General features: G+C 44.0%; 1 protein-coding gene across 1 annotated transcript in view; it reads right to left on the bottom strand.

Annotated features, from left to right (window-relative positions):
- LNX1 (ligand of numb-protein X 1, E3 ubiquitin protein ligase) overlaps positions 1–22,676 on the bottom strand; it is a 123,753-nt gene that overhangs the window by 17,094 nt on the left and 83,983 nt on the right. Inside the window, exons 5-8 of the mRNA XM_015414717.1 lie at positions 22,031–22,402; positions 14,409–14,546; positions 5,274–5,454; positions 10–90 (exon numbers count right to left, since the gene is read on the bottom strand). Coding sequence (XP_015270203.1) covers positions 10–90; positions 5,274–5,454; positions 14,409–14,546; positions 22,031–22,402 — 772 coding nt within the window. The remainder of the gene's footprint in view (positions 1–9; positions 91–5,273; positions 5,455–14,408; positions 14,547–22,030; positions 22,403–22,676) is intronic.

The raw sequence follows: 22,676 nt of genomic DNA, 5'->3' as shown, positions 1-22,676 counted from the left end.
CAGAGGAGGAGGTGTTTTTCAAAAGGGCGACAGCCTCTCCGCGGCTGACACCTGTCAGATCAATTCCGTTTACATTGAGCAGAATGTCACCTAGTGGGGGGGAGAAAAAATTCAATATGCAATGACCAGAAGACTTCTTGTTCAAGACCTGTACCAGTAGGACTGGACGGAATGGGAATCAATAAAGTTGTTTAACTCCACTCAAACCACAGACAGAGCTAATTATTTACACGAGAGTGGGATTTTCCGACGGGGCTTTAACATTTGAAATCGGTCAGTCGGTTCTCAAGTTATAGTTCAAGTCGGAAAAGCTTTAGCTACCTTGATGACATCATAAAAAACGTAAGCTACCAATCAGAACAGATTATCACAACATAACACATAGATATACACCTTTCAGGAAAACATAAAGAAGCCCTGACCTGGACAGTCCAGGCAAGCCTGATCTCATCAGATCTTGGAAGTTAAGCAGGGCTGACCCTGGCAAGTCCTTGGAAGGGAGGCCTCCAAGGAATACCAGGACCAGGACGCAGAGGTAGGCAATCAAGCCACCTCTCTGAAAAACATCCTAGCCCCAACAGGGGTCACCCAAAGTTACCATGACTTCCAGGCTTGCAAACACATACGCACACATGCACACAAATACCAACAATGTTCCCTCTAAGCCGTCGAGTCTTGTGAGCAGAAATTCTACTTTGTGAGCTACTGGCATTAAAATTGTGAGCAAGCCATTTGGCTACTGCATAAATTAGTTTGCTCTGGAGCCACCCTTCCTGAGCTAAGACAAAAATGTGTGAGCTGGAGGCTAAAAAAATGTGAGCTAGCTCACACCAACTCAGCTTAGAGGGAACACACCACCACCAAAAAAAACCCTAAAGAAGTTTTGCCACCTTACCTAATACCAAAATTGAAAATTCTAACTATACGCTATTATAAAGAACTACATGTATATCAAAGACAGAATATGCCAAATGTAAATGAGGGTCTCATTCAGTGTTCCCTCTAAGCTGAGTTATTGTGAGCTAGCTCACAGTTTTTTAGCCTCCAGCTCACACATTTCTGCCTTAGCTCAGGAAGGAGGGCGCCAGAGCAAACGAAGTGATGCAGCAGCCAAATCGCTCGGCTCACAACTTTAATGCCAGTCGCTCAACAAGTAGCATTTTTGCTCACAAGACTCCACAGCTTAGAGGAAACATTGGTCTCATTACATGTCATACAGTCCTGCTCTGTGCTTTATCCCTTGTAAGTGTGTGACTGTTCCTGGGCCTGCACCTGGCTTCTTGTTTTTAAGAAATGAATGATATGTGGCCAAATGTAACAAACTTGTGTTTGTCTGCAACTGAGTATTAATTGCAAAGGACTAGCCATGTAAATCTGTTATAGTGTAATAAAACAAAAGTCCAATGACACTCTAAAGTCTAATATTGAAATAAATGTAGTCTTTAAGATGCCACTGGATTTTCATTTTGTTTAACTGAATGTTAATCAGTTTGAAGGTGCCATTAATTTAGGTACCCTCTAATTGCCACTGGTCTATATATAGTATAGTAATTAAAGACAAAGAGGAGATTTGTTGTTATTACCGTGTTGAATAGTGGGTTCTGAGCATGGAATGAACCCCACCACTGGGTGCCGGTAGGCAGCCCCCGCCCCTGACCATGTGTGTGCCCATAGATAGGGATAATGAAATATGTAAGCCGCTCAGAGACCCCTTGGGGGGGGGGGTTCCAGCGGGGTATAAGCTGAATGTAAAAAAATAATAATGGAGGACCGGACTACAACATGCTGAACAGGTTACGTTTATTGTATAGCACACAAAAGACACCAACTGGCCGGCAAGGGCCAACTATATACGCCCACCCCAGACACACCCCTAGTCTCATTGGAGGGTTTAAATCTCCCACCAAAGTTCCTATAGGTGGACTAAAGGTGGCCCAGGATCCTTGGCCCCTATTGTTTGTGGAGCCAAGCGAGGGACCATGCACGCAGACCCCTAGTGGCGGTCCGCGGACACAATATACTGCCAGAGGATTTTCTTTTTGGACTCAGAACATCATCTTTCATGAAATGAATGACACTTAAATTTTTTTAAAACATCTGTATGTGATCTCTACATTTCTCTATATCTTCACACAGTGCTAAAAAGATAAAACAAAGGTATTACTCTTCTAGCTCGGGTTTGGCAAGCAGTTTCCTTGTCAATTAGCAGAAATAGTAGGGAGAACAGCCTCCCTGCTCGTTCTGCAAGGAAGGTGTGACTCCTCTGCTATCCCCATCAATATTACAGGGCCATAAAAGAGACCCAAGTCGACAGGAAACGTGTGTATTGTGTAATATGTAATGAGACCCTGATATATATTTTAACATTAAAACATATACGTGTAGTAAAACACGATGCATTATAAAACCATAGCACGAAAGGGCACGTAACAGAGAACAGTATATATTGTCGGATGTGTGAACAACATGTGACAGGAATCCGGTATTGTATGCTGTTTCAAAATGTCTTCATCAGAGAATACAAAATTGAAGTAAGATGAAATTCCTGTGCCTAGGGCTGCGGTCACACACACTAAGGGCTCTTTTTGTAGCAGGTACTCATTTGCATATTAGGCCACACACCCCTAATGTAGCCAATCCTCCAAGAGCTTACAGAGCTCTTCTTACAGGAGCTACTGTAAGCTCTTGGAGGATTGGCTAAATTAGGGATGTGTCGCTTAATATGAAAATGAGTACCTGCTACAAAAAGAGCCCTTCAATCCACTTTCGATGCACTTTCCAACTGGACTTTGCCAGTTCACACACAGCAAAATCCAGTTGGAAAGTGCACTGAAAGTGGATTGAGAGTGGATTATTTGGTGCATGTGACTGCAGCCTAGGTCTCCAGTCTCCGATTATAATCAGCACAGCTGCTGAATATTCTGGCTCACTCCCACAAAATGCAGGGCTTTTTTTCTGGGGGGAACACACTGGAGCAGAGTTCTAGAACCTCTTTGACAAAATTCTTTTTAAAAAGCCCTGACAAAACGTCAACTCTAAACATTTAAAAGCAGTGCACTGTATCATCCTTAGTGCAATGGATAGTCATGGGTCTGAGCGCGCTTTGACATTAAGTTCCCAGGGGGAATTCCCAGCTCATGTCTGTTTAAAGTCCTTGAGTATATGGGCTTAGTGGATTCTCAAAATGTTTCTGTACAGAAATATTCCATAGTTCATAATTTTGGTAATACGTTCTAGTAATTCAGGAAAAATGTCCACTTCTCCTGAAAGCATCAGACTGTTGTCTTCACTCTCTGAGTCATACAAATCAGTTCACTACAGGAGGTGAGTCAGAGTCCTGTTTCTGTACAAGCTGCACAGCAAATTAACATATTTGCTATTGAGACTCTATCCGTACATTCTTACAGCATCTTTCAAATAATGTGGTTCAGAAAGGAATCTATGACTAGTTGTCTCCTCAATCTAGTTCATGATTTCAGACCACAATTCCTTTTTGGCATCATATGAGGGGTTAAGTATTACTGATTTTTTTAAAAAAAACTTTTAAAAAAATCAACTTTCAGGTTCAAGCACAGCAGAAATGCCATGACAGTGCTAAATCTCTAGAGGGAAAGGGGTTTCTCTAAAACTGTCTTCCACACTTTCCTTATATAAATCAGTTTAATTTTCAAATTCCAGTAACATTTTATAGCATTTGGATGGAGATTCTTTTAGGCTTCTCTGAATATGTTTTTTTGAGTCTAGAGTGTTTTCACATTTAAGGCCAAAGTGTTTCCTGCTTCAGCTGGGTTTTAATGTGAGTGCAAACTCTCCACTAGCCAGAAAGGTTATTTGTATTACAAATATCTCTCCTCTTGCTTTCCTTTCCACAGGCACAATGATCAGACATAACTGCAAACAGTAAGAGAGAGGTTCAGGGTTGATTTATGCCTCCTGTCTAAAAACAAGCTAGATCCATCTGTATAAGGAAACAGGTTTCATCAGGCTGTGAGAGAAAATACTTTTTGAATGAAGCGCCCACGGCATGGGCTCACGGGCTGCTCTGACTGCATCAAGCAAATCTTGTTGCGTGTGCCAGGAGTCCATGAGTGAAGCAGCTGGTGCACAGCTTTCAGAGGGAGCCAACAGTAATAATTTCCCCCAGAGCAATTTGTTCCTTTTGCTTTAAAACACCTTAAAATTTTATAAAATATTGCCGATATAAAAATGCTGGATTGGCAAGCTACTGGGGCAGAGGGAGGGGAGTGTAGAAAACCTTCTCATTTGAAATTGTCTCATGTATATGAATAACTTAGAACTGAAAGATTTCTATTTTTCTGTTTCTGTTATTTATAGCTCGCCTTTCTTACTGGGACAAGACAGATTGCATAGAGTGAGTCAAGAAAATCAAGAAGATGGGACATTCACTAAACACTGAAATAGGGCTTGGGTTGCAGAACCAACCCCAAGTCTAAAAACAGAACTGAAGCAAGGCATAAGAATTCACATGACACATTAAATGTTGCAAAGTTACACAACATGATCCAGCCCGCAGCAAACTATACACAGGAGTACAGACCACAGTCCCCAATGAGTTATCCAAGTAACTTTGTGATGCCTTTTGTACAGTACTCCCCTATTGCCTATCTAGAAAAGCCCTCTTGAACATTTCCAGGGGTCATTTCGTAGAAAAAGAGCTAGGGGAACTCATTAGCATAACTCATTAGCATATGCCACACACCCTGACATCACCGGAAGTGTGTCATAAGGCCACACCCCCTGACATCACCGGAAATGTGTCATAAGGCCACACACACCGCCTCCAACGGTCCCGGCCGCCGGTGCCTTGCAACTCCACTGCCGAGCCCCATGAGGGGCCCGGCGGTGGACCTGCAAGGCCGGTGGGAGTGCAAGGAAGCCCCGCGAAGGCCCTCCCTGGCCCCAGGCAGGCAGGGGTGGGGAGAGGCAGGGAGGAAGCAACTTACCCTCCCTCTTCTCCGGGGGAACTGTGTTCCCCCGCGTTCCCCCCCGAAATGACCTCTGAACATTTCAGTTTTGCATAGTTTGCGGAAACAGCTGATGACCACCTTTGCAGTGATCTCTCCTATGAAATCTCCTCAGTTCCAATTTAGTGTGATACAGGACGAGGCAACTGTTACAACCAGGATAACTTAAACTCTTATACAAACGTATCAGCGACAGTACAGTGGTTGGTATAGTTCACAAAGACTCGATCATTGTTTCAGTTTCCAAATTTTGCTTTCCCCCCCCCCCCCAAATCTCCCTATTGTTACCTGTTTTGATTCTGCCATCTCTGCTGATGACTCCACCTGGTTCAACACTTATGACATAAATTGGCAAATCCCATTCCCTGTGGGAGGACGCACCACCTGCCACAGTCATTCCCAGTGACTCTGCGTTATCTTTTCGGACAACCACCACCTTTTCATGGCAGGTGACCGCATGGAGGGCAGCCTGTGGAGGACAAACAGCAAACATCAGACTGGTGCATGTGCAGAACCAGTTGTGATAAACTACTCTTAATTCATATATAACTTGCTTAAATACAATGGGCAGGAAAAATACCTGTATTTAGTGCCATTTTGTGGTGAAATGCCCTCCACCCTAGAATTTAGTCCAATAATCCAACCACTGGGTTACACAATATCCATGAACCAGGATCCTTCTGCAATTCTATAGCTGGCAGCAGGGCTATTTTTGGGCAGGAACGCACAGGAACGGAGTTCCGGCTGGCTCCTGAGTTGGCCACGCCCAGCAGGAACTCATTAGCATAATAGGCCACACCCAACAGCAGGAACTCATTAGGATTGGCTACATTAGGGGTGTGTGGCCTAACATGCAAAGGAGTTCCTGCTACAAAAAAAAGCCCTGAGTTTTGACAACAAACAAGGTAAACAGAATAAGAAGCAAAAGGTGGGTGTGGCTGGATGACCACACTTTTGGTAACATGTGGGTGCAGCCTAATGGGCTAATGAGCTGTGCTGTCAGGGGTGTGGCCTAATATGCTAACGAGTTTCTTCTGTTTGTGGGTCCTCTACCCAATGTTATTCAACATCTATATGCGTCCCCTCGCTCAGTTAATCCAGGGATTTCGGCTGGGTTGCCACTAGTATGCTGATGACTCCCAGCTGTATCTGTTAATGGATGGCTGGGTGGACTCTGCTCTGGATACTTTGGCCAGGGCCTTAGAGGCTGTAGCTGACTGGCTACAACAGAGATGCCTGAAACTCAATCCAGCAAAGATGGAGGTCCTGTTCCTGAGTCATGGGGGGATGGGTTCAGGAATTCAAATCCCAGCCCTTGGCAGTGTGCCACTGATGTGGCACCAGTGGTGAAAAGTCTGGGAGTGATCCTGGATGCCTCCCTCTCTATGGAGGACCAGGTCACTAATGTTGCCAGATCAGTGTTCTACCATCTTTGGCTGGTCAGGAAACTAGTTCCCTACCTTTCCTCCCATGACTTGGGGACAGTCATCCAGGCAATGGTCACTTCCAGGCTTGATTACTGCAACTCACTCTATGGGGGCTTACCCTTGAACCTGATTCAGAAGTTTCAGTGGGTACAAAATGGAGTGGTGTGCCTGCTGACTGGGACATCTGTGCATGCACACATTCAGCTGGTCTTGCACCAACTGCACTGGTTACCAGTTGATTACTGAGTTGGATTCAAGGTTATGGTATTAACCTTTACGGCCTTATGCGGCCACAGACCAACATACTTGCAGGTCCATCTCTCCCACATAAGCCCTTAAATGTAACAGACTTGCACTCTTCTGACCAGCACCACCTAGTAGTCCCTGGGATGTGTACAAGCCATAAAGGACTAAGTCTTTAACTAGGACTCTATCTCATCTAGATGGCAGGGGGCAATGTGGAGAAGACCCAGTTCCAAGAACTAAGGTAATGATGGACTTTTATCTACTGAAACTTTAAGAAATACTAGTCTCTCCTAATCAAACGTCATCTAAGATAAGCCTTTCAAAAGTGAGCTGTCTGTTCCTGAAATTTACAGTCTTCTGATCCAATTAACTGCAGTTCCACCTCAGATATAATCAAAAACATGCCACTGAATCTCTACTGGAGTGGAATGCAGTGGCATCAGTTTTGCATGAGGAAAAGGAAGCATACCAAGATATGCTTCCTCCACCGAAGTGAAGTTTGAAACTAACTTGTGCAAGGGTTCTACTATGTACCGTATACCTCACAAAAGGCTCTCAATATACCAGAGTAAATCTATCTAAGACAAAAAGAGATTTTCTACACTAAAGAAACCCAGATGAACTCAGAAGAGATTCTTTTTACTGACAATAATTTTTTTTTTTTAGAGGAAATACCATTTTTGTAAGTCAGGGCTGCATTTGACTTTGTGCCTAAATTTGAAAATTGTCTGTTTCCTCTTGCTCATACAGCCATAATGTTGCAGCTAACATAAGTAGTTGATGTACTGTTCTATGAGAGGCATAGTACAAATTTGAACAGGATTGAAAGGGTGACACTCAGAAGTTAATTGTCATACATGAAGTTTCATTAAAAGGACAAGGAAACAACTGATTGCTTCCTGGGTCATGACCAAAACCCGGTCCAAGTTTCTCTTCAAAGATTTCTCAGAACCACTGCTTATTTAAAGGTTTCCCTTGCTCGAAAGCCAGTTGAATCCAAGTTGTAGAAGCTCAAGTAAGAAAGCGGGAAGGATGAGGGTGCTGGTGATGAAAGGAAATGAAAGCTTTTATTTTAATAAACACCAAGCGGGCTTACTTGGCCTTATTACTGATAACCAAGTCAACCAGTTTAAAGGCAATGTTTATCAATGACAGTGTTTCCATATGTTCTCTTCTAAATGACGGTTTTCCCTTCAAGCTTTCGACATTTCATTGGGGGCTTCCCCAAAGAGGCAGCATGTAACAGCTTGCCTAGTTTGTAATATTTATTTTATGATAAATATTTACAGCAGATTCACTCCACTTGGTGTCCTGAGGATGTCTCATGGGAAACGGCCACTGCTGCGGAGATGTGTACAGTTTTCGTTACTTGAAGCTATCTCTTCAGCAACAGAGTTTTTATTGCCTCGCTGGGCCCAGTCTTTGAAGATTAGATAATAATGTACTTGAAAGCAAAGGAGGGCCATTTCAGTGAAGAGCTGCTGTTTTGTTTTAGTTAAAGCCTGATTTGATTATATATATAGCTCCTACTGACTGCAAAGAGAGCACAGCTCAGCTCAGCCAGAGATTTCAGTGATCCAGTCTTGCGGGAAGGGCGGGAAGCCCCTATTTACTCAAATCCTATTTCCTGTTCTACAGAATCTAGCTGTTTGGCCAGATCTAGTTCTTTAAACCAAATCCTGAAAGCAGTTTCTTTCCAAATCCAGGCAGCCCTGCCACCCACTCCAAAGAGAGTAGGAAGACAGCTGGCTCCCTTCAGAGCCACTCAACACAATCAGGCTGATTCTTCTCCCTCACAAGTGGAGCAAGAAATATTTTAATTCCTCAAGACTGGGTGGACTCTAAACTGAAAGTCTCCAGACATTTGCTTTTGAGTCCCAGTAAAACCAATGTGACAACTCATTACTATTAACTTTCTTTGGACCAGGGCCAGATGCTTGACTATTATGGTCATCTTTTTAATAGCCAAAAGGGTGTATCTAGAAACACAATCAAGCCCAAGCACGGACCAGTTACGGGCAGCAGAAACCACCCCTTTTGATGAAAAACGGGGACACCCGCACGCATCACCTTCTCTCAGTGCATCCATGTACCCTATTCAGTTCAACTAAGCGATTCCTTAGAAGAGGGACCTATTTTCTTAACCTCTGTTATCACAATTTTTTTAACCTATGCTATGACAAATTGCCCTGGCCTGGATAGCCCAGGCTAGCTCGATCTCATCAGATCTTGGAGGCTAAGCAGGGTCGGCCCTGGTCAGTATTTGGGAGGGAGACCACCTAGGAATTCCAGAATCACACCGTAGCAATCATTTGCAACTGGGTTGGCTTGTCCACAGAAGACAATCCAGTTGCAAATGACTCCTGTTGTACAACAAAGGTGCTATATCCAGTGATGTGTGGATTCAGCCTGAAAGTGGATAGTATGAAACCATTTAATGTTAGATGTATTCGGGTAAACAGGAAAAAATAGCCCGCCTGCTTGAAGGTCCTTCATTTCCTTTCCTCCTTGCATGAGAACAATCAGATATGGGAAGCTAGATTTCACATTCTCTTGTTGCACAGGCAGCGTAACAAATGTATAATCACACTCAGCTGCCCAGTATGTAAAACATGCTTCAAACTGCCATTAATGAAGTCTGAGGCTGTGTTTGTTAGGATGCCTCACAACTTCCTTAGCACTCAAAATGCTGGACAATTCATTGTTTACAACTGGCCGTGGCTTCAGAGCCAGCCTCTTTCCACATGGAGGCAGGATGTCATGGGTTTCCTCTGCCAAAATGGATGCCTGAACCGTTCTTATAACAACACATGATGTCGAAGGCTGGGGCTTATTCTTGGCACTGGATATTAGAAACGTGAAAGCAATATTGATCCAGCATTTACATCTGCGTTCTAGAAATGGCTGAGGAGAGAACTGGCTCTCTGAGGAAAAAAAAGGAATGATGGTTAAATCAAATCATCCTAGAGAGCATAGAATTTTTCTCAAAAATATGTCACTGGAATATATACACTCATGTTGAACTAGTCGGATTTCATTGAGCAATCAAATATTTTTTGTTTTTAATCACGACTCGAAGAGGAATTAGATTGAAATGACATTATGCATGGCCTTTTGAGACCAGTCTGGGTTGAAAGGAAAAGGCCCGTTTATTTCTTCACGCAATGCATAATTAACTTGCAGAACCCTCAAGGTTTGGTGAAGGCTGCTAGTTTGGGTGGTCTTGATGGACTCGTGGATAGGGTTGCCAGCTCCAGACTGTGAAATTCCTGGAGAGGTTGGGGGGGGGGGTGGAGCCCGCGGAAGGCAGGGTTTGGAGAGGGGAGAGACCTCAGTGGGGTAAAATGTCATAGAGTCCACCTTCCAAAGCAGTCATTTTCTCCAGGGGAACTGATCTCTTTTACCTGGAGACCAGTTGTAATTCCAAGAGATCTCCAGCCACCCCCTAGAGCTATTCAAGTCTTTGAGAGAAAGCATAAAAAGAGAAATCTGAATAAGAGAAGAGTTCACTGATTGTGAGCATTATGCAGAGAGACAGCATGCAGAGATGAATGCTCAGCAGGAAAGGATTCACTAAGTCTACATTTAAGTCTGCTCTGAAGAAGCCTTATGAGAGGTGTTGGAGCAAGCCTGTCTGCAGATTCATGTCCTTTATGCTATTTGACTACAATCCAATATTAGTACAAGAAAGACAAAAAGAAGATTTACTGTTTGTAAGAACTTTAGATTATTGGACTGTGCTTGTCAACATTGTGGAATCATTTTTTGATATTTATTCTTGTATGACTGTTAGGGTTGCCAAGTGCAACTTACCTTAGAGTGGGGGAGTCCCGGGATCTGTCCTGAAGCTTTTCAGCGCGCGTCTGACACCACCCGGAAGTGACGTCATCACGTCAGTCACGTTGGGGGTGGGACCACTATGATTCGAGGGGAAACCATAGAGTTCTCCCTCGAATCATAGAGCGTTCCCCCCCCCTCTGCAATGTGCCTGGTGTAATGATGTCACCTCCGGGTGACATCATCACGCCGGGCACATCTGCACGTTCCCGGCATTTGAGGGGTGGGGTTCCCCCCGGCGGCCTTGATCCAGGCCGTCGGGAAACAGGACCATCGAGTGGGGGTTTCCCCGCCCCCTGGGGGGACTTGGCAAGCCTAATGAATGTACAGAAATGTATTAGTATGACTATTGATCTATTTTTTTAAAAAAAAAAAATCTATAAAAGAGTGATATTCCCTTCGTAAATATACCATGCTTGCCATTGGCTGTTTTCTACTCACTTATCCCATGATCTCTCTTTGGTTACCCTTACCACCTGGAGCCTGGCAACCCCACTTGTGGAGGATATTTGAATGGATATTAGCCTGATGGCTGGATAAGGTTTCCATGTTTGGAGGAAGTATACTTCTGAATGCCAGTTGCTAGGGCAGGCTGCAGTAGGAGGGAGGCGTTTGTCTTTATGCCCCAGATGTGGGCCTTTCTGGGGCACATCTGGTCAGCCACTGGGCAAAGCAGCAATAGACTATTGGGTCTGATTCAGAAGGGCTCTTCGTTATGTTCTGTGATGATCTCCAAATAAATATATAAAAATACATTAAGAACTAAAAGAAGATTAGGATTATATATTGCCAGGATCAATTATACATACAGATTGAAATCAACATCATTGGACTGAAATTGCATCTACAGACTGAAATGAGTATGACATTCCAACATTGTAAAGATAATGTGCCACAGAGCACATTGTAAGACTGTGTGAAGAAGACCAGTTCTTCACATGTAAAGTGACTCCCTTGAGCAATACCATCTGCAAATAAATAGGGTACCCTCTCCTCTGCATGGGAGCAGAGCCAAATTCCAATACTTAGGCTTCCTTAAATCAACAGGAAATAAATGGTATTATGAGAAGCATGCAGCTTATTTTAACTCAGCATCAGCTAACTGGGGAATGTGGCCAGTCCAGATCTTTCAGACACAGCTGTAGGAAAATGGAAGTTGACCCGCAGGTACAGACATGAGACAGTTTCCCTCCAAAAATCCTTTTATTTATTTATTTATTTACAGAAATATCCTGCAGGAAAGTAGTGATTTTGTTAGAGGCAGGGGTCATTTGGGGGGGGGACGCGGGGGGACGCCATCCCCCCGGGTGAGGTGTGGGAGGGCGGGGCCTGGAGCTCCCTGCTGGTGCCCGCTGGAGGTCGCCGCCGGCTGTGGGGAGGACACACTTCCGGTGATGTCAGGGGGTGTGGCATATGCTAATGAGTTATGCTAATGAGTCCCCCTAGCTCTTTTTCTACGAAATGACCCCTGGTTAGAGGGATAGAACACCCATACTATGTGCCTATAAAAACTGGCTAGTCGAATCTAATGGCTGTTTTAGACTTTGGCTCCATTCTTGCTACAGAAAGGTGAAGGAAATCATAAGATAAGACACCACAGATTTATACAGCACAGAAGATCTGCCACACAGATGAAGCAGTTTGTGTCCAAGGGTACGGGGGGGGGGAGGGAGGGAAGGGCCAGGGATCAGGTGTGGCACATGGCATGAGGCTTTCCTTTCTACCCAACTAAAAAAGAAGGTAAACAAGAGAGATCAGCTAATGTTGCTCAAAGCAGCATGAACTTTCCTCTTCAGATGTGACCTCCATTGAAGAGGTCAAAAGAGGGCAAGCAGCAGCTATCAGCTAGTCATTGTGTGGTTTACTGGCCAGTCATTGCTAGCACATGGAACAAAGAGAGGGACAAAACTGACTGAGAGGCTATTTTATTTTAATGATCTCAAACCACTTTCCAACTCCTAGGGTCACAGGAGGCAGTGCCAACTTGCTAATGCTACAGAGTTGCCCAAGAATTCAATCAATGGTGTTAGCAGAAAAACACCTGAAGAAATTTCTCCCACAAATTCCTTGTTGTAGGGTGTGAAAGTCGGACAGTGAAGAGAGCTGAGAGGAAGAAAGTTGATTCCTTGGAAATGTGGTGTTGGAGCAGAGTTTTACGGATACCATGGACCATCAAAAACACAAATCAGCGGGTTCTAGATCAGATCAAGCCTGAACTCTCCCTAGAAGCTAAAATGACCTCACTAAGGCTATCATACTTTGGTCACATTATGAGAAGACAACGGTCACTGAAGACCACAATGTTAGGAAACGTTGAAGGCAGCAGGAAAAGAGGAAGGCTCAACCTGAGACCGATTGACTCCATCAAGGAAGCCACAGTTCATTATGGACAAGATGACAGATTGCTTACAACAATCAGATCTTTTCCCAAAAATCTCCAACCTCGAGGAGAAATGGCTTCCGTTCCTAGAATTTACAGCAAACTATGACCTTCAACCACGTAATCCTGTTTATCTCAAGCTGCTTCTTGCCTAAACTACTTTATCCTCCGCATTGACTAGTCGTGAACCAAGTGTGTGATTTTTGAGGCAAAGATTATTCTGAATACTAATTATACTTATATAACTCCTAAGGTAACGATGCTCACAGTATTGGTATCTTTCTCTACTCGGAAGATTGCAGTGGAGAAAGGGGCTCTCTATTGCTGCCTCCTTACAACAGTCAAGCTCCTATCCTGATGAAGCACTGAGAAGATATTAGCCACAAGGTATGGATGGGGCTCTGGGGCAAGTGATGCTCTATCTTCTTGGTGCTTGGGGGGGGGTCAACAGTGGGAGGGCTTCTGATGTCCTGGCCCCACTGGTGGACCTCCTGATGGCACTGGTATTTCTGGCCACTGTGTGACACAGAGTGTTGGACTGGATGGGCCTTTGGCCTGATCCAACATTGGCGTTCCTTATGTTCTTATGTTCCTTAAGAAGAGCCAGAACCGGGACCAGGTAGTGTCTCGAAGGCCCAGTTCCATCCCTGATTTGTGCTGTTGTTAAATGGCTGGGAAGCATGGCTATAGTGAGAGAAACCTTTTTCTGAATGCCTGCGAAACGGCTGTATCTGCTGGACGGGATGGGGGGGAGTGGGGGAAACTGAGGCAAGTCTACTCCCTCAGGTTCCCGAGGGCACCCATTGTTTTTCAGCCTTGACAGGCCAAGATGAGTTTCGGGTTGGCAGCTGCCACGAAAACCATCATTTACTTACAGAGAAAGGGAGTATAAAACGCTTGTTGAAGAATTACAGCCTCTTCTGGTTTTCTGTCGATGTGCTCAGTAAATCAGAGCAGGGATCTCCAGGCCCTGACGTCGCACTGAACCTCCTCCCTCCAGGCATCTCTCTCTTGATAACAGTTAACCCCAGTCTGATTGACAGGACGAGAGTCGTATTCATCTTCTACCAGACTGCAGGGATTTCTGAAGCTACCCAGCAACATCCTTGCCTTTTTAGCTTTGCTCCAGATGGAGAAAGTGCAGATAAGTCCTCCTCTTTAATTCTTATTAGAGTGTGATTACATTTTGCTGCAAATCAGCGTGATTGAATAGAATGCCGGGTGTACGTCCGCATAAAAATAATTTGTGCTCTGTGATTATCTTACAACTTCCCCCCTCTCTCTCTCTCCCTCCCTCTCTCTCTCTCTGATTCCCCACTGCTCGTTCACAAGACAGCAGCACTTCCCAGAGTATAAACAAAGAGAATCACTGTTTCTGTGTTTACACAGCAGCATTAAAATGTGCTCCTTTTGGTGACACTGTCCAGAGATTGGATTTAAGAGACTTTAACATATTAGTTAACATACCAGACCTCTTCTTTCTTTCCCTCCACAGAAGGAGCCATAATAAGGGGGAATAGTGGTAGGCCTCACCTTGTTAGGGTTATTCCTCTGCGCCGGGCAGGGTGGATGGCTACCATTGTAATCCCACCCAGCCTCCTGCAAGATATCAGGAGGCGTCTGCTGCCTGGTTTGCCGGGAGACAGCGAAGTGGACACGCTTCTCACTAGCCTGCACATTGAGACACAGATAAAAACATGTTTTTTGTCAATCACAATTCAAAGAATGAATATATTCTTTCAAATGACTTAACTGACATCACTGTTTATCCTGGATAAACAGAGGGTATAGAAATCTTCTCTCCCAACAGGTCCACTGCTGTCTCAAAATTGCTCATCATACAAGTCACGAAATTGTCAGCATTTTCTTTTGTTTTTTTTAAGTACCCATCTTCTTTTATAATCTACAACAAACTAATCTACACACTACAAACAGACACTCTACTACACATAACATGTATGCCAAGAGTACAGTTACATTATATGCTTATAACCAATTACTTAATTAATAGAAACGCTCTATCTCTTTCCATTCTTCTGTCTTCTGTGTTCTCAAGTCCATTGTGCCATAATTGCCTAATCTTCTATTGTACTTACATTATACCAATCATAAAACTTTTTCCATGTTTTTTGAAATGTCCACTCTTTGCTTAATCTCATTTCTAAAGTTAGTTTATCATTTTCTGCTGTTTCAAAGAGTTTATTCACAAATTCCTGTTTTGTTGGTATCACCATAGTTTTCCAATATTTGGCATATAAAATTCTTGCAGCTGTCATCATATAAACAGTCAAATACCTATTCTCTTTTTCATAATCTTGTCAGCATTTTCTTGTGATTTACAGATGACATGACTTTATGGTTGCACTTTTTTTGACTAAAGAATTATTTTGATACACTTATGTGAGTAGGGCTGCCAGGGTTCTCACTGTGGCAGGAGGCCTCCCCGCTGATGGTCTTCCCTTGCAGAATACAAATGCTGCCAGCCCCTTCATCAGTATATCACTTCTGGGTACAACTCCCAGGTCCCACCCAGTGCTTCCTACGCAGAGCGCAGAAATGTACCCCAGAGACCCAGCAGCTAAGCAAAGCAGTGCTCTGGATCAGCTAATGGGAGCTGCAGTGGGAAAAGTCAAGATCTGACAGGGGAAGGTTGTTGAAGTTGGGTTTTGATGACTCAGGACAAAGCTGTACAACACCTACAATGAGTCAGTTTAGGGTTGCCACATCTGGGTCGCAAAATTCCTGGAGATTTGCAAGGTGGACGCTGGGGAGGGTAGGTTTGAGGAGGGGCGGGACCCTGTAGGGTATAATGCAATAGAGTCCCATCCTCCAAAGCAGCCATTTTCTCCAGGGGAACTGATATCTGTGTCTGGGGCTCCTTTGTGATTTCCAGAGATCTCCAGGCCCCACCTGGAAGCTTGCAACCCTAAGGCAGGTCCTGGTTCCAGGACCCAACTCAGTTTCCCTGCAGCCGCACTGAAGCTTCAGGGAACATCGTTTACAAAAGAAAACAAAACCAAAAACAGCTCAGGGCCATGGCATGACAGTCTCTTGCTGTTGTGTAGTGGGTTTGCCACATGGACGAAAGACAAAGACTGGCATACTGCATAGCACGCTTTATTGGTACACAACAAGAACTAGGACTAACGGCCGGCTGGCCAACTATATACACCCCTGGGACACACCCCTGGCTCCCGTTGGTGGGTTTGAATCTTCTGCCCTGGTTCACATTGGCTCCCCCAGTGGAGGGACTAGAAGCCTAGTCCCTATTGTTCTCCCAGAGTCAAGCTCTGGGGTAATCGCTGGCCCTAGTGCCAGTCAGCGGACACAACACTTGCCTTCCCTCTGCACCATTTTCCTGAGCCAAAATGGCCCCAAGGAGGCCTTATCTGCCCCAGTTTGAAGCGGAACATGCATGACTCATTAGAAACTCTGTTGCGTAGTCGGCCCTGAGAGTCAGGAGTTAGGTTTTGAGATTACCCTGACAGGAAAGCAGTAAAGATCAAGGGATATCAGATCTTTTAGTTAAGTTGTTGTTGTTGTTGTTGTTGTTGTTGTTGTTGTTGAGGGAACTAAGCATACGGATTATGGTTGGCCAACAGGGTTTTTTGGGACCTGGTATGTAACTTAACTGCAGTAGCATGCTGTGTTAGTATGTTATAAATATGCCTGAGAGAGTATCTTCCTGAGGCATGTTCTGTGTAAAACCTAATATCCCACAACTCCTGGTTCTAACATCCCACAACTCCTGTTTAAGTGGCAGTATTTACCTCAGTTGTGTGTTTTCTGAAATAAACTTCTTTTTCTTGAGCACTTTTAAAAAGAAGCCATATCATTTCTGCCCATTTTACCTCAGTTACCAATCCAGTCTTGGGTACATTTATACTCAGGACCCATCCTATCCTCTCAAACCTGGTATTCTTTTTTTAAATTTTCCACCTGGGAATCCCAGTGTAGTGGGTTAGGTAGGAAACTGCATTGTGGTGGGTGGAGGGCAAATTCAAGTATGTGAACAATAAATAAATAAATATATATGTGGTGGTGGGTAGCCCCTGGAAATCTGTCACAACTTATATCTCCATTTTTCTCCTCAGTGTCCCACCCAAGTGGCTCTCCAAAAAAGAAACCCTCTGGAAAAAATTAATTAAAAGAAAATACAAGTAAACTGGAGTATGAAAAAAATCAAAGTGCAGGTTCTGTTCAAAGCACCATGTTTCTCCATGTGCAACAATGATAACTGAACAAAATAATCTGTGACCCACACAATTTGCATAGTGTGATTTCTCTTTTCATAGGAACTGTACAAGCTGTACACACATAGACTCCATCCTGATGACTGGGACACATGTGCTTCCCATGTGAAGCACATACAGAGAGATGGGGCCAGTGTACCTGTGCTGGCCTTGTACAGAGGTATCTCATGTATATAAGACTGTTTGTTTTCTCTAAAATAAACTAAAATATTTTACTTTATATTGCTACCATATCATCTTATAAAAAGGAAAAAAAGAAGAATGTCTTTAAAGGTTTTAGATAGAAGTCCCAGGCTTGCTATGAAGACTAATTAATATATTAACCTACACCATATGTAATGTTATAAAGTCAGCTGAAGAGTAAGCTACCTCCTCTTAGTTTATCTGCAAACTGGTTTCTTACAAGAAAGTTTTTTTTTTAAAGTTTTATTTAAAGTTTAACATACATCTGTTCATTGTACAGTATTGCATATATTTTCAGAGTCCACTCTTTTTATCCAACCATTTGTACAATCCTGCCCATCTATCTAAAAAATCTTCGTCATTTTTCCCTTGTAGATACATATTTAATTTATCTATTTCCGCTACTTCCAACAGTTTACTCAATACTTCATCTGATCTGGGTACACAATCTAGTTTCCAATATTTAGCCCAGAGTATTCTTGCTGCCGTTATTACATACGCAATTACATATTTCTCATTAAAAGAAAACTTATCTGGGATAACATTCAGTAGAAATATGTCTGGTACCATTTCCAATTTTACTTTCAAGATTTCCTCTATAAGTTTTTGTATGGTTTTCCAATAATTTTGAATTTTTTTACAACGCCACCACATGTGGTAGAAGGTGCCAACATTTAGTTTACATTTCCAGCAAACATTTGAGCAATTTGGGTAACATTTGGCTAACCTTTCTGGGGACCAGTACCATCTATGATACATTTTGAAAACATTTTCTCTATAATTAGTTGCTCTCATATATTTTACAGATTTCCATATCTTTAACCAAGATTCCTTTGGTAACTCAAGGCCTAGATCTTTTTTCCAAACCGCTAGATTATGGGTTTGCGCTTCTTCTGATAAATAATCCTCTAACAATATTTTATACATTTTCTGGATCATTTTATCATTTGATGAAAGCCAGATTTTATCTAGCTCATTTTTTTCTTGGTAGAAACCCACTTTCAGATCTATCTGGAATCTTGATTTTAACTGGAGCTTTTCCCACCCCGATAATTTCAAATTACATTGTGACAGTAAATTCTCCTCTGTTTTGAGGTGGTTTGTCTAATCTAATAGTTTTTCGTAGGTTTCTTTGTTATACTGGGTAAGGAACGCTGGTCTTATAAAGGCTTCCAAGGGAGACACCCATTTCGGTATTTTGGTATAGAATTTGGTATAGAAAGTTGTAAATGTGATTAATTGCTTGAGGGAAACAAATCTCCCAAGTATCTCTTTGAAATGTCACAGTTCTTTCTAAATCAAATCTGCTTGGGTCATTCAAGTTCACATAATTCTCAGGGTTTAATATGAACCAAAGTGAAGTAGATCCCTAGTATTCCCATTTTCTTGGACAATGAAGCCCATACATTGTCTCAGTACAACCAAAGCTAGTAGTGACTAGGCATCACTGAAACCAATGGAACAGCTTGGAAAACTTACTCTGTGGCAGTGATAGCTGCTAAGAAACATTACTTCTGTCATGTATACAAAGAGTCCTCCAATGAAGAGGCTGATTACATTCTGGCATCCAGGACTACATAGTGAGATCACCTATGGATCGCTGTGATACATTTTATAAGCACTTTGTGTGTGTGAGGGAAATCTCTAATATTTGATCCAAATTCACTCATATCTGATCTGATCTGATCTGATCTTCCCATTAACAACTGTTGTACAACAGGAACAAAAATGTTGCTGAGGCACCCACTTGTTTATACAGATATATCTCAATGACATCATACAGGTATCTTTTAACAATATCAAATGGAGGACATAGGCAGGGTACTTGGAGATGTGAGGTATACCACTTGTGCGCTAGGTCCATTCACCTCATGGCTTGTGAGATCTGCTGGGGTACGGATGGGATTAATAACCAGGCTATAGTCTATTATTAATTGTTCACTACAAGAAGGTGTTGTACAGCTAGCTCTTAAGCAGACTATACTTAGACCATTATTACAGAAACTATGTTTAAACAGTGTGGAATCTGAATTACTAAAAACAGAGATCAAATTTCCACTTTGGGGGGAAAGTTTTGCAGAAGGTGGTAGCTGAATAAGAAGAAGAGAAGAAGAAGAGATTGGATTTATACCCCGCCCTTCACTACCCAAGGGATTCTCAGAGTGGCTTATAAACTCCTTTCCCTTCCCCTCCCCACAACAGACACCCTGTAAGGTAGGTGGGGCTGAGAGAGCTCTGACAGAAACTGCTCTTTTTCAAGAACAGCTGTTTCAGAACTATGGGTTGCCCAAGGTCACATCAGCAGGTGCAAGTGGAGGAGTGTGGAATCAAACCCGGTTCTCCCAGATTCGAGTCCGCGTACTTAACCACTACACCAAACTGGCTCTCATAGAATCATAGAATCGCAGAGTTGGAAGAGGCCATACAAGCCATCTAGTCCAACCGCCTGCTCAATTCAGGGTCAGCCTAGAGAAAGGGTGTAAAACATGCGGCCCAGGGGCCAGATCAGGCCCCTGGAGGGCTTCTATCAGGCCCGCAGTGGAACTGGCTGTCTTCTGCTTCTTCTTCCAGTGCTGCTGCATCATCGTAGGTTTGCAGCTTACAGATACACACCTGAACAGCATACTCAAGTTTGCAACAGCACAGACATTTTGATGCAATAATTCAAAGTAAGAGGTGTCAGTTATCAGACACTGTTAAATAAACAAAATATTGCAAGAGTGCTAATGTTTTAAGCATGTTTTAAAGTTAAAAACCCCATTTGTGTTTGTGTCCTTTATAAAGTTTATATCTCTGCTAGCTGGCATTACATTTTATGACACGCATGGCCTGGCCCAACAAGGTCTCATTTATGTCAGATCCAGCCCTCATGAGTTCGACACCCCTGGCCTAGAGCATCCCTGACAAGTGTTTGTCCAGCCACTGCTTAAAGACTGCCGGTGAGGGGGAGCTCACCACCTCCCTAGGCAGCTGATTCCACTGTTGCACAACTCTTATTGTACATTCCCCCCCCCCCAATATCCAACTGGTACCTTCCCGCCCTTAACTCTAGCTATTCATGGATTAAACTAAGTATCTTGATCTTTTCCAGTCAGGATTCAGGCCTAGCTATGCCACAGAAACCACCTTGGTTACCCCATCAGATGATCAAAGCCAGTCTACCAACAGAGGGAATGTGTCCCTGCTGGTCCTCAAGGACCCTCAATGGCTTTCAGTTCTATCAACTACGGTATCCTCCCACCATATGCTGAAGCCTAGCTGTTGCCAGGTCCAGTGTTCCCTCTAAGCTGAGTTAGTGTGAGCCAGCTCACAGTTTTTAGCTTCCGGCTCACACATTTTTGTCTTAGCTCAGGAAGGATGGCTCCAGAGCAAACTGATTGATGCAGTGGCCAAATTGCTCGCTCACAATTTTAATTCCAGTAAGCTCACCAAGTAGAATTTTTGCTCACAAGACTCCACAGCTTCGAGGGAGCATTGGCCAGGTCCCCTCTGGCTACTTGCAGGGGATGGGGGGAATGGTTGCCAGATCCTGGAGATTTGGGGGTAGAATGTGGGGAGGATAAGGACCTCTGTGGAATACAATGCCATACAGTCCATCCTGCAAAGCACCCATTTTCTCCAGGGGAACTGTAGCCTGGAGATGAGCTGTAATTCTGGAGGATCCCCAGGTCCCACTTGGAGGCTGGAATCCCTAGACTTTAGGAATCTTTAAACCTGCATCTTAAATTGGTCCTGGAGAAGGATTAGGAGTCATTGAAGCCTCTCAAGTAGCCCTAAACAGAAGCCAGTCACATTTCATACCAGCTGCAATTAGGAAACTCCCAAGACAAGGCCTCATACAGTTAGGGCTGCCAAGTGGGGGCGGGGGGCGGGTAACCCCCCACTTTGGAGGCCCGATTTTCGCCGCCGCGGAATTGGGCCCCGGGGGAACCCCGCCCCCCGAAGCACAGCGTGGGTGCGTCACAGGAAGTGACGCAACCACGTAGATCACGTTGGGGGCGTGGCCCCAATAGTTGGAGGGAAAACTCTATGGTTTTCCCTCCAATGATTGGGGCCACGCCCCCAACATGCTCTACGTCGTGCATCACTTCCTGTGACGTTCTGGCAACACGCGCACACTTCACGCGCGCGTCCAACGGCAGCTACCGGACCCAAACGACGCTCCCCCGCCAGTGAGTCCAAGTGACTTGGCAACCCTACGTACAGTACACTGTGGTATTCAAGTTGTTACATTTCCAAAACACATATGTGACAATTCTGAGATCCTGGACCTCCAGTACATAGAGTTTCCTCCATAAAATGATCCCTAGTGGTATCCTTTCTAACTGTGTGGAGCTATCGGAAATAAACATGCAGCTGTGTACCTGGACATCAACCATTCCCCCTGCAAAAAAAAGAAAACCCACCAAGGCAGGGCCTCTGACGACATAACCCACCAGCAATTTAGGACATTTTGTCCTTGTCCAAGAAAACAGGCTTTTATAACCACAAGAGTCTAAGTCATGTGCTGCTTTAGAACTATGGCACTCAATTAGTAAGTCACTTTGACCCATTCAATAAATTCGACTCCCACTTTTCCATGAATATTGGCAAATGGTTCACATTTAGGGAATGCAGATCACTTGCCTTCAGTGAAAACAGGGGCTGTAGCCAGGTTATTAAGTATCTCAGCACTTATTAAATACACTCAAGAAATATGACAAAGTTGTTGCAACAGACCTGTATCAGCTGGGCTGCACTCTCTGGACTTCCGTATCGAAGATCGTGGCCATTGATAGCTAAAACCCTGTCATTCTCTTGAAGTTGCCCATCCCTGGCAGCGACGCCTCCTTCCAGCAAGTTGAAAACAAACACCCCGGTTTCGTCTGCCTTGCGGACCAGCTTGATGCCCAGCTGCTCCTCGGGGGTGCTTTTGTTTAGAACGACGTGGACGCTGTTGTCCCTGTTGCAGGGAACCTCCAGGGGAATCCCGCTGTTCCGACACCTGTACCTCTGCTCCCTGAGCACCGTCAGCCGCAGGACTTGGCAGGGCTGCCTCAGAACTGATAAGGCGTAACTGTGTGGTACGTTCCTGATGTCCATGCCATTGACCTGAAAGACAGAACCATGAATCGATATGGGGAATGGGCTGCCTAATTGGAACTGGCATTGCAGACAAGACGGCCTATTTACTCAGATGTCTTCCTGTTAGTCTGACATACGGCCAAGATTTCATTATAAAATATCCTCCCCCTCAAGCCTCCAAGGACGGCACACTGTGTACTGTCTTCCTCCTCTCTCGCACATTATCTCCAGACATAAGGGCTATTTTTCAATTTTGTCAGTGCTCCTTCCTTAGCCTCCAATATCCTCTTGCCTGTCTTAG

Source organism: Gekko japonicus, unplaced genomic scaffold (genome assembly GCF_001447785.1).
Source record: "Gekko japonicus isolate JY-2015 unplaced genomic scaffold, Gekko_japonicus_V1.1 scaffold1375, whole genome shotgun sequence".
Classification (NCBI taxonomy): domain Eukaryota; kingdom Metazoa; phylum Chordata; class Lepidosauria; order Squamata; family Gekkonidae; genus Gekko; species Gekko japonicus.
Note: the sequence above shows the minus strand (reverse complement) of the source record. Positions and strands in the feature narration are given on the sequence as shown.